The 9,460-nt window shown below is 51.6% G+C and overlaps 2 protein-coding genes across 6 annotated transcripts in view; one reads left to right on the top strand and one right to left on the bottom strand.

Annotated features, from left to right (window-relative positions):
• Positions 1-3,856, bottom strand: part of CCHCR1 (coiled-coil alpha-helical rod protein 1) — a 12,271-nt gene extending 8,415 nt beyond the window's left edge. For 2 of the 5 annotated variants that reach the window (XM_012652920.1, XM_012652923.1), the window contains exons 1-4: positions 3,795-3,841; positions 2,696-2,828; positions 2,406-2,619; positions 862-1,165 (exon numbers count right to left, since the gene is read on the bottom strand). In XM_012652920.1, the coding sequence (XP_012508374.1) occupies positions 862-1,165; positions 2,406-2,619; positions 2,696-2,711 (534 nt within the window). In that variant the 5' untranslated portion in view covers positions 2,712-2,828; positions 3,795-3,841. Of the gene's footprint in view, positions 1-861; positions 1,166-2,405; positions 2,829-3,794 lie in introns of all 5 variants that reach the window. The other 3 variants (XM_012652919.1, XM_012652922.1, XM_012652921.1) reach the window with 2 other exon arrangements.
• Positions 3,857-4,173: 317 nt separating this feature from the next.
• On the top strand, positions 4,174-8,276 carry TCF19 (transcription factor 19). The gene is made up of 4 exons (XM_012652952.1): positions 4,174-4,369; positions 4,807-5,375; positions 6,348-6,903; positions 7,425-8,276. The coding sequence occupies exons 2-4, from the start codon at positions 5,138-5,140 to the stop codon at positions 7,663-7,665; spliced, it is 1,035 nt and encodes a 344-aa protein (XP_012508406.1). The 5' UTR covers positions 4,174-4,369; positions 4,807-5,137; the 3' UTR covers positions 7,666-8,276.
• Positions 8,277-9,460: the final 1,184 nt, after the last annotated feature.

The following is a 9,460-nucleotide window of genomic DNA, read 5'->3' as shown; positions in this document are numbered from 1 at the left end:
GCCACCATGCCCGGCTAATTTTTTCTATATATTTTTAGTTGTCCAATTAATTTCTTTCTATTTTTAGTAGAGGTGGGGTCTCGCTCTTTCTCAGGCTGGTCTCGAACTCCTGAGCTCAAACAATCCACCCGCCTCGGCCTCCTTTAACTTTTTTTTGTCATTCCTAATGTTAATTTTACAAAGTCAATATATCAATCTTTTATGGCTTCTGGACTTTGACTCACAGGTACAAAGGCCTTCCCCACTCAAGGATATAAAGGAATTCACCCACGTTTCCTTCCAGTACCTTTATGGTTTCGTTCCTTGACATGTCGATTGGTTAGGGTGGCCTTCCCTAAACCCCAGACTAAGTTTGACTCCCTTGCCCTTCTCAAGGCACTGCTCCCAATTGCAATTAATTAATTATGATTAAATTAAATGTGGATGTGTATGTCCTCTACGAAGCTGTCAGCTCCATCCATGAGGGCAAGGACTCAGGCTAATTTGGTCACTGAGTTTCAGGGATGGCAAAGAGTAAGCACTGAGTTTGTGGACTGAATACTCTCCCTTCTCCTGTCCCCCATGGCACCCCACAATGCCCCCAGGAGAGCTGGGTATCTGGAGTAAAGCAGGGAGGCACACTACCTCCTACTGGGAGGGAAAGGAGGGCTTCAGGTGGTGGGAGGTCACCTGAGTCCTGGGAAAAAAAGTGCAATCTGAATAAGACCAAAACACCCAAGTTCTCCTCCTTTCCAGGCCACTTATGTTTTTCTCCTTGCTCCACTGCTCACAGGGGACTCTTCTGCGATACCTGCTCTTTGCTGGGAAGCCACTGCCCAGCTCTCTGTTATGAATCTGAATCCCTCCTGCCCCCACATTCACCTGCTCTTGGTGCAGCCTCTGAACCTCCTCCAGCTCCCGCTTGCTCCCCTCTTCCAGGTTCTTCCGGACGACCTCAGCCCCGGCCAAGGCAGCACGCAGGCCCTCGGCCTCTGCTCGGCCAGCCTTCTCTGCCCGTGCCAGAGCCTCCAGCTCCATGGCCTGGGCCTCCAGCCTCATCTTCTGCTGCAGCGAGGTCTCCCGCAGGGCCCGGACCTCCTCTTCCAGCCGCCGCAGCTCTTGCAGCTGCCGAGAGATCAGCTCGGCCTGCTGGCTCAGGGCCTGTGACCCCTCCAGCTCCAGGGATCTTCAAAGACAGGTTGGCACAGGTGAGACTTGTCTCCAATGCCCAGGGCATAAATGGAGATGGAAGGAAAAAAGGACCCCTCTGTTCCCATGTGAGGAGGTGGGGCGATGAAGCCGGGGCATAGAGATCTCTGTATTTACATCATCATCACCACTCATCCACACCCTATGCACACTAGGTCCAGTGCCTGGGCTCACAGGACTAAAGGCTAGCTGAGATCACGGAACCTGATCTCTCTAGAGTGCTATATACAGGCAGAAGCATTAGACATCAAATGTGCACATCATCAGGCCACATATTCTAAGTGGAAAGGTTGGAAGAACACACAGAGGCATCTGAATCCTGATTTAAGGGCGAGGAGAGGTTTGAGGGAGGCATGGGCATGAGCTTCCAATATCAGTATGGCGAGGCCAGGTGCTAGTTAAAGGCATTTACTGAGGGTTAGGTATACTTTATGAGGAGTCTGAGAGAACAGTACGTCAATAAATAACATAGTGCCGACCTTTGGAGAACAGTCTACCCGTGTCATGTGAAGTTTAAACCTGTTTACAACAAGGCTGAAGAGATAGCTTTCCCTCTGAGACCCAGTACCAATCAATTTTTTTTTAAGTAGCTCGGGAAATGAAGTGACTCGCCAAGGTCCCCTTGCTGGCAGCCACACTAGAAATAGAGTCTCTAGATCCTGACACTCAGTCTAGTATTCCCCCTTTTTCATCATGCTGTTCCTCTTTGATGTAATCCTATTCCGGAGCGAAATGGCAGAATGACATTCTAGTACAACTGGGAAAAGACACACACGAAACGACAAAAATATAACTTTTTACAGACAACACATTGACAGCCAGCATGGCCAGCTCCAAGGGCACGTCCTCTGTAAAGGCTGTCTTCAAGTGCTCCATCAGAATGAACCCACACAGTACTGGGCCTCTGCTTCTAGTTTGTACGTCTTCATTTTGCCTTCTACTACACTTTATGATTGGCTGCTGGTCAATCTATCTCCTCCCTTTGGATATTAAATTCCTTATTAATAAGTTTCAAGTTGGGATTTGTCTTATTATCATCCCCATCTCTAGCACCTAGCACGCTGCCTTATTATTTATGCATCATAGGTACCAATAATTGCTTATGTAGAAATGAGTAAGTTAGGAAACTAAGGGCTGAAATAGGGTAAGGAATCTATTTCAATGAAGAAGGGTCACTAGCCAGCAAGTCTGAGAAAATGGCGATGACTGATCCCTACCTGCCTCTCCACCCTCGCTCCTGCCTATCACCGGAAACATCCCGTTCCCTCGTGGTCACTTGAGGTCTCTGGGTGTCCCGCCACCTCTCTGAGATATCTTGATGGGCTGGGGGTTGGACCAGGGGAATGTCTGAGACCCAGGAGGGAGCCATTCTTGGCAGAGTTGAAAGGGGCCGAGCTTGGAAGTGGGAGGGGGGAATCAGCCCCATGGAACCTGAGGAATCAAAAGCAAAGACCATCAGTTTCCCAGACAGTGACAATCACCAGTCCCCTTCCCTGGTCCCACTGACCTGAAGGTGGAAACATCTCGACATTTTTTGAAGGCTCTAGATTCTGTCTCCAGCCATCTATGTTCCCCTGGACAATAGGAGAAACAAGGACACTCCAATTCAATTTTCAGGCCATCTTCCTAAGAGAAAGCCCCTACAATAACAAAGTTATAATCCATAAATTACAGCCAGGTCCACCTGACTCTCAGCTCCTCTTTTCCTACTTCCTAAAAGAAGAAGGAGATTCCCCAAGATTACTAGCTTGATCCAGCCCAGCTCCTAATAGAACCCAGGCAATAACTATGAAGTAGGAAGCGTTTACTGAGAGACAGGCTGAGGGGGAGCTCTTAGGCTTTACTCATACTTTTAGGATTCTGGGCAGTACCTTTACCCTCCTCCTTAAATTTCTGTAGTCCCTGCTGCTCCTGGCTGGAGGTGAGAAAGGAGGTAGAGGGCCCGAGCCCAATCTCCAGAGTTCTCTCCATGGCTCAGCAAGCCCTGGAGGAAGCCCATCCAGACACCACCAGGCCATGACTCCTGGGTCCTTCCCTATTAAAGTGCTGGCCCAAGGGCTGGACCCAGATGAACGTGGCCACATGTGGGGTTAGATCCTGGGCAGAAAAGCCAGCTTCCTGACATCTCATCCAAATCTTTTTTGCAGCTTTCCTCTCAGTTTCTCTCTACTATCCCCTCGGCTTCCATTCCTGTTGCCCACCTCCTCTTTCTAGAGTCCTAAAGCATAGTAGGCTCTTCAAGATCTTCCTCCCACACGAATTCATCTATTTTTTTACCCAAATCTGGGATTCCTAACCCGTCTCTTCCTACATCCTAATCTGCTTTTTTTTGAAGGAATTATTTTGGACCCTCACCCTCATCTCTCAACTCAATGGCCTGCGCTCGCCTTCCTGCACTCTAGCTGGCTCTGTTTCCCCGTCTCCTCTCCCACGGAAACCCCTGGGTCTTCACCCTGCTGGACCCTGAGCTCTAAGGCTGTTCTGACCTCATCTGTCCCTTTACCCGGCCCCTGTCCCCCTCTTCCCTATGGATCCCCTGAACCCCCCAGAATCCCCCCTCTCAGCCCCTTCCCGCCCCCAACCGACTCCTGCCGAACACCTCTTACCCAGCGCGAGAGCCCCTCCGCGCTGGGACCACACCCCCACACCGCGCTCCCGGCCCGGCCTCCTCCCCGACCGCGCCTGCGCAGGGCGGGCGGGCTGGCGGGCCGCTCTAAAAGCCCTAGTTCGCCCCGAAAGGAGGAGGAGCAAAGGTGCACGCAGGCGCAGTGGCGTCTACAGCCGGGTCCAATTAATGCGACCGGGCGTCTCCGCGCCCTGGCGGCTCCTCCCCACGCCGGGAACCCGGGAAAACTTGTGAACTAATCAGAAAAAGCAGAAGGCGGGAGATTGGCGACCCTCCCAGCGCGCTGCCCAATGGCGCGGAGGAGAACAAAGGAGCTGGCCAATCAGGAACGGGACGGGGGCGGGCTCGCTCGGCGCGAAGTTCGGACCCGGGAATTCCGAAGGAGGGGTCGGCGCTGCCCGCGCGCCGAGGCCGCGCCCCTCCTGGCCCCGGCCTCTCGGCTGTCAAACAGCTGCGGGAGCGCCGGCTCCGGCGGAGGAGCTCGAGAGGTCCCGGGGCCGCCGCACGGCCCGGCACCGCCGGAAGAAGAGACCACTCGGAGACTGCACCGCACGGGTAGATCCGAAACTGGCCTGGGGCTGGGAGGGAAAAGACCGGATCTGCCTTCCATGATCGCGGGGGGCTCCTTCCTCTGTTTTTATCCCACCCTGAGAGGCCGGGAAGCAGGGGTTTAGATCCGCTCTGTTGGAGTACATAAGGACTCGTTTGTACTGCCTTTTGGAGGATGACAGTGGATTCATTTCCCTTGGGGGTTTAAACTAACTAGTTATGAGTGAAGGATTGGCCAGAAGAGGGGGCGCGGGCGAGCAGGAGGGGTGCATTATTTGGGTAAGCAAGTTTGACAGGAAGAAGCTGCTCTTCTCCAAATTACACAGAGGTTATACATTCTTACTGTACTTTATATGTTTGTATAACAGGACCCCCCCCCATACACACACACCTCCAATATTTATTTCCCCAGAAACTGCTTAATGTGTCGTTGTCTCGCACAGATCGGAAGTTTCCCGAACATTTTGCTGCCTGAGGATCCAGTTCTGCTGAGATGCTATAGGACGTGTTCCTGTTTTTGCGTTGCATCAAGACCTTCCTGGAATTTTTCAGTTGCAAGTCTGCTTAACAACCAATTTCGCATTGAGCGCCTATGCTGCTTGCGCTCTGAATTTGCACTACTCAGGTAGTGTGGTCAAAATTGAAATTGCACACAGCACAGCTCAAGTTAGCATGAGACTGGAAAGAGAACATAAGCCAATGGTGCATGGCCCAAAAGTAGGAAAGGTGATAGATGCCTGAAGTGGAAGAGGTGGTGCAGAAGGGGCACCGCCCATGCTGCCCTGCTTCCAGCTGCTGCGAATAGGGGGCGGCAGAGGCGGTGATCTCTACACCTTCCACCCCCCCACTGGCACTGGCTGCACCTATCGCTTGGGCCACAGGGCTGACCTGTGTGATGTGGCCCTGCGGCCCCAGCAGGAGCCTGGCTTCATCTCTGGGGTCCACGCCGAGCTGCATGCTGAGCCCCGGGGTGATGACTGGAGGGTCAGCCTGGAGGACCACAGCAGCCAAGGTGAGCAGTGAGCAGCGCAGCTTTGCCCCTGGGCAGTCAAAAGTTCCTGGCTGGAATGAGTAAGGGGCTCCACAAGGACCTCGCCACCTGCTTCCTAAACTCCCCATAAGGTTGGATGGAAGGTCATGGTCCAGAACTCCGTCTTTCCACCAGAAGGGTACAGTGTCAAAAGCTCTCTGCAGGACTGATCCTTATTGGTCCTGTTTAGCTCCTACAGGGCCTGGGGCATCATCAGAGAAGTGTCACAGTGGGGATGTTCTGGAGTCATTGGGGGCCAAGTTCAGACTTGATTCAGTTTCCAGCTTTGCTGAGGTACTCTGTTCCTGGGTTAGGGCAGTTATATGTTGAATTATGTTTTAATGATCTGGGCATGTCTTTCTCCCTGACTTGGGGTAGTTAGCCTCTGAAGGCCTGGATTCACATTTGAGTTCTGCCACTGGCCCCTGGCAAAGCCTCTTGGTAGAGTCAGCTTTGGGGTGTGTGATTTGCTACTATAGTAGCCAACATTCGTTTAGTGCTTACTGTTATAAGCCAGGCACTGTTTTAAGTGCATTGAATGTAGGTGGCACTAATATCATCCTCATTTTACAGTCAGGGAAAATGAGGCACAAACAGGATGAGAAATTTGTCCAGGATCACGTAGCTGGTAAGGTTGTAGAGCTAGGGTTTGAACCATTCTGAACTGTTCTGAGTTGGAGTTGGGCAAGAGTGTGCATGACTGAGGATTGGACCTCAGGAGAGTGAGGGAGGTGTCCTTTTTAGGAAAAATAAACTTGTTCCCAGTGGGCAATAAGCTTATTACCTGGTATCTATTACCTACCGAGGGGCTTAAAATGTGAGGGAGAATTTGATGAAGATGTCATGTTCTTCCCCATGTTCCCTAGGAATCAAACAAAGTCAGATTTCTCCACTCCTGACTCTGGACATTTCTGTTTTTGTCCTTTTCTGTATCTGGTGCCCCACCATCAACAGGGACTTTGGTCAACAATGTCCGACTCCCAAGAGGTCACAGGCTGGAGTTGAGCGATGGGGATCTCCTGACCTTTGGCCCTGAAGAGCCCCCAGGAACCAGCCCCTCGGAGTTCTACTTCATGTTCCAGCAAGTCCGAGTCAAACCTCAAGAATTTGCTGCCATTACCATCCCACGGTCTAGGGGAGAAGCTGGGGCCGGTTTCCGGCCCATGCTGCCCTCCCAGGGGGCTCCACAGCGGCCTCTCAGCACCCTCTCCCCTGCCCCCAAGGCCACACTGATCCTCAACTCCATCGGCAGCCTCAGCAAGCTCCAGCCCCAGCCCCTCACCTTCTCCCGGAGTGGGGGTGGGCCAAAGAGCCTGTCTGTTCCCACCACCCCACCTGGGGAAGTGGGGACCACCCCTTCTGCCCCTCCCCCACGAAATCGGAGGAAATCTGTTCACCGAGTGTTGGCAGAACTGGATGATGAGACTGAGGCTCCCAGGAGCCCCCCACCAGTCCTTATGGAGCCCAGGAAGAAACTCCGTGTAGAGAAAGCCCCACTGACACCCAGTGGGTAAGTGGAGAGCCCTCACTTGTCTCCCTTCTCTCAGTATCTCACTGCCCTTTGATTCCTTTTATTTCCCCAGGCTGGGAGGAGGACCCTCTGCTTGAGGTTTGGGTGTGGGAGGTAGTCAGAGGCAGAATAGATGCTAGAGTGACAAGACTTGGGTTAGCTCTGACATACAGATGGGAGGAAATGAGTTAGGTGGGGCGGGGGGGGGCAGGTCAGCAGACACAGGTTCCTACCTTTTACATTCCTATGGCTTTAACCCCAGTCTTCTAGTGCCTCAGGATGGGGAACTTGCAGGCTCACAGTGACTAGTTTCGCACCCAAAGGGAGAATCATACCCCTAGACCAAGGAGCCAATCGAGGACTAGTTCCTAGGCCCACCCTACATGTTTTTAAGGACAGATTCCAGGCTTGCATTAGTCCAGTGAGTCGATCTAGGTTCCTCCTATGGTTATCCAGGGGAAAGGTCTAGGCCTTCTTCTACAGGTTCCCAGTGACCCTGATGCTTGTGTCACTTCTTTCAGAAGTCGACGTGGCCGTCCTCGGAAGCACCCAGTGAGCGCCCCCATGGCTCCTCCTGCAAGTGGGGGCGGGGAGCCCTGCGCAGCTCCTTGTTGCTGCCTGCCCCAAGAAGAGACAGTGGCCTGGGTTCAGTGTGATGGTTGTGACGTCTGGTTCCATGTGGCCTGTGTTGGCTGCAGCATCCAGGCTGCCAGGGAGGCTGACTTCCGGTGTCCAGGGTGCCGTACAGGCATCCAGACCTAAGGTCTAGCACCAAGGCACCAGAGGACACAGCTCCATTCTGCGGGGGGACAGTGGAGTGCAAATGGTCCTAACACTCCCCCTTCTTCCCATCCCTCTCCAGGAAGGAATGACTACAGGGAATAAGGGTGGATTGCTTTGGATACTGATTGCTGTGGATACATGGCCAAGGTGACAGAAGATGGTTTCTTGCCAAAGATATTGTTGCCTCCAAGAAGTTGCCAGTGAGCTGCAAATGCCCACTGTTACGAGCTGTAAGGCCTTGTTGCCATGGACACAATATCTGTGGTCAGAGCACGCATCAGCTGCAGAAGCCACACCTGCAACCGACGTAAGAGGGAGTTCTTAATGTGCTTGAATGGCATTGCCTAAGGCCTTCTGGGAAAACCTAGGGCCCAGACCTAAAACAGCTTTGCACTGTGGCTAGTCCTCCGCTGACCAGATCATAGTGACCTGCTTTTCAGAGCCTTGCTTCTATTTCCAAGTAAAGAACAAGCAGCTTCATTCACTCCTGAATATTTACTCTTCTTGTGGGTCTGATATTCCTTGCTTCCCAGTTCTTGGGAGAATGGCATTTGGCAAAGTGTAGAGAACTAATTCAGAATCTTTGGGGACGTCCTTTGTTCCTTCTCTCCTCCCACTGCCTCACTTGACCAGACCAAAAAAAAAAAGAATCTTTGGGGAAGGGGAGGAGAGATGAGTAGAGAAATACAAACCTGCTCACTGGAAAAGCATAAATATATGGGATGAGCTGGAGGTAAGAGGCAGTAAAAAATAAATAAGATTTCTAGTTTAAGGAAGAGAGATCCACCGCCATTAACATAAAGTAACTGGGATTTGGTCAAGTTCACAGGGATTTTACAACTTTTAGGGGCTTCACCAGTACCACCAGGGAAAAAGAAAAACCTTGTCAACTATCTCCAACAGATGCTGGCCTGGTCCATGTATGACTCAGGTACGGTACATGTGATTTTCCGTGAGCCTTATGCCAAGCCGATATTGTCAAAGCACCATCATCTCTATAGTTCTTACTTGGAAAGCCTTATCTTGACCTGTTCTATACCCTCCTACCTTGATTTACCAAACCAAGTTTTTTCCACATCAAGGAAACAGCTCCCGCAAGCAAAGGCCCCTAATGAGCTAGTGACAGAAACAGGAATAAAACCTGCGTATCTGGTGAGTCACTCAGGGACATGGTATGCCAAAACCTTAAGTGGAAGCCAAATGGACCCTGGTATCAAGAAAGCACAAAGTGGAGTTTCTGAGTGGAGTGATACGCAACAGAAATAGTATCTGAAGACTCGATTTCTTAGTGTAAAGCCACTGAGGGCTTCCCGAGTACAGTGGGGAAAGCAGCAGCTCTTAAGTGGGTAACAGGCTACATGGTGACTATCTGTGGGCAGGAATATGGTGTTCAGACCCCTGTCACAGGCTCCCAAGAACTAGCCTATAAGGGCCCTCTAGAAAGAAACTCGGTTCTAATCCCAGCTCTCGCTCTGACATTGTGGGACCTCAAGCAGTTTAAAAGGCACCTTGGTTTCAGGGTCACTTGGGTATGAGAGCAGTTAGGTATCACTGGATATCCCCATCCCCACCCCTCAATAACTAAAGGAGGATAAACCAAGACAAAATTATCTATCTACTGTGTCCCAGGCTTCTTTATTTAAGAAAAAAGTGATGAGTGATGTGGGGATTAAAATCAAGAGCATCGTTGAACTTCACCTTCCAGCAAGCTCCCCCAGAACTCCCTGCCCCCACCCTTTGTGTTCCCAATTCCTTCCTTCGTGATTGAAGAACC

This window comes from Propithecus coquereli, unplaced genomic scaffold, assembly GCF_000956105.1.
Source record: "Propithecus coquereli isolate 6110/MARCELLA unplaced genomic scaffold, Pcoq_1.0 Scaffold404, whole genome shotgun sequence".
Lineage (NCBI taxonomy): Eukaryota > Metazoa > Chordata > Mammalia > Primates > Indriidae > Propithecus > Propithecus coquereli.
The sequence above is the reverse complement of the archived record's forward strand: the minus strand, read 5'-3'. Positions and strand labels throughout refer to the sequence as shown.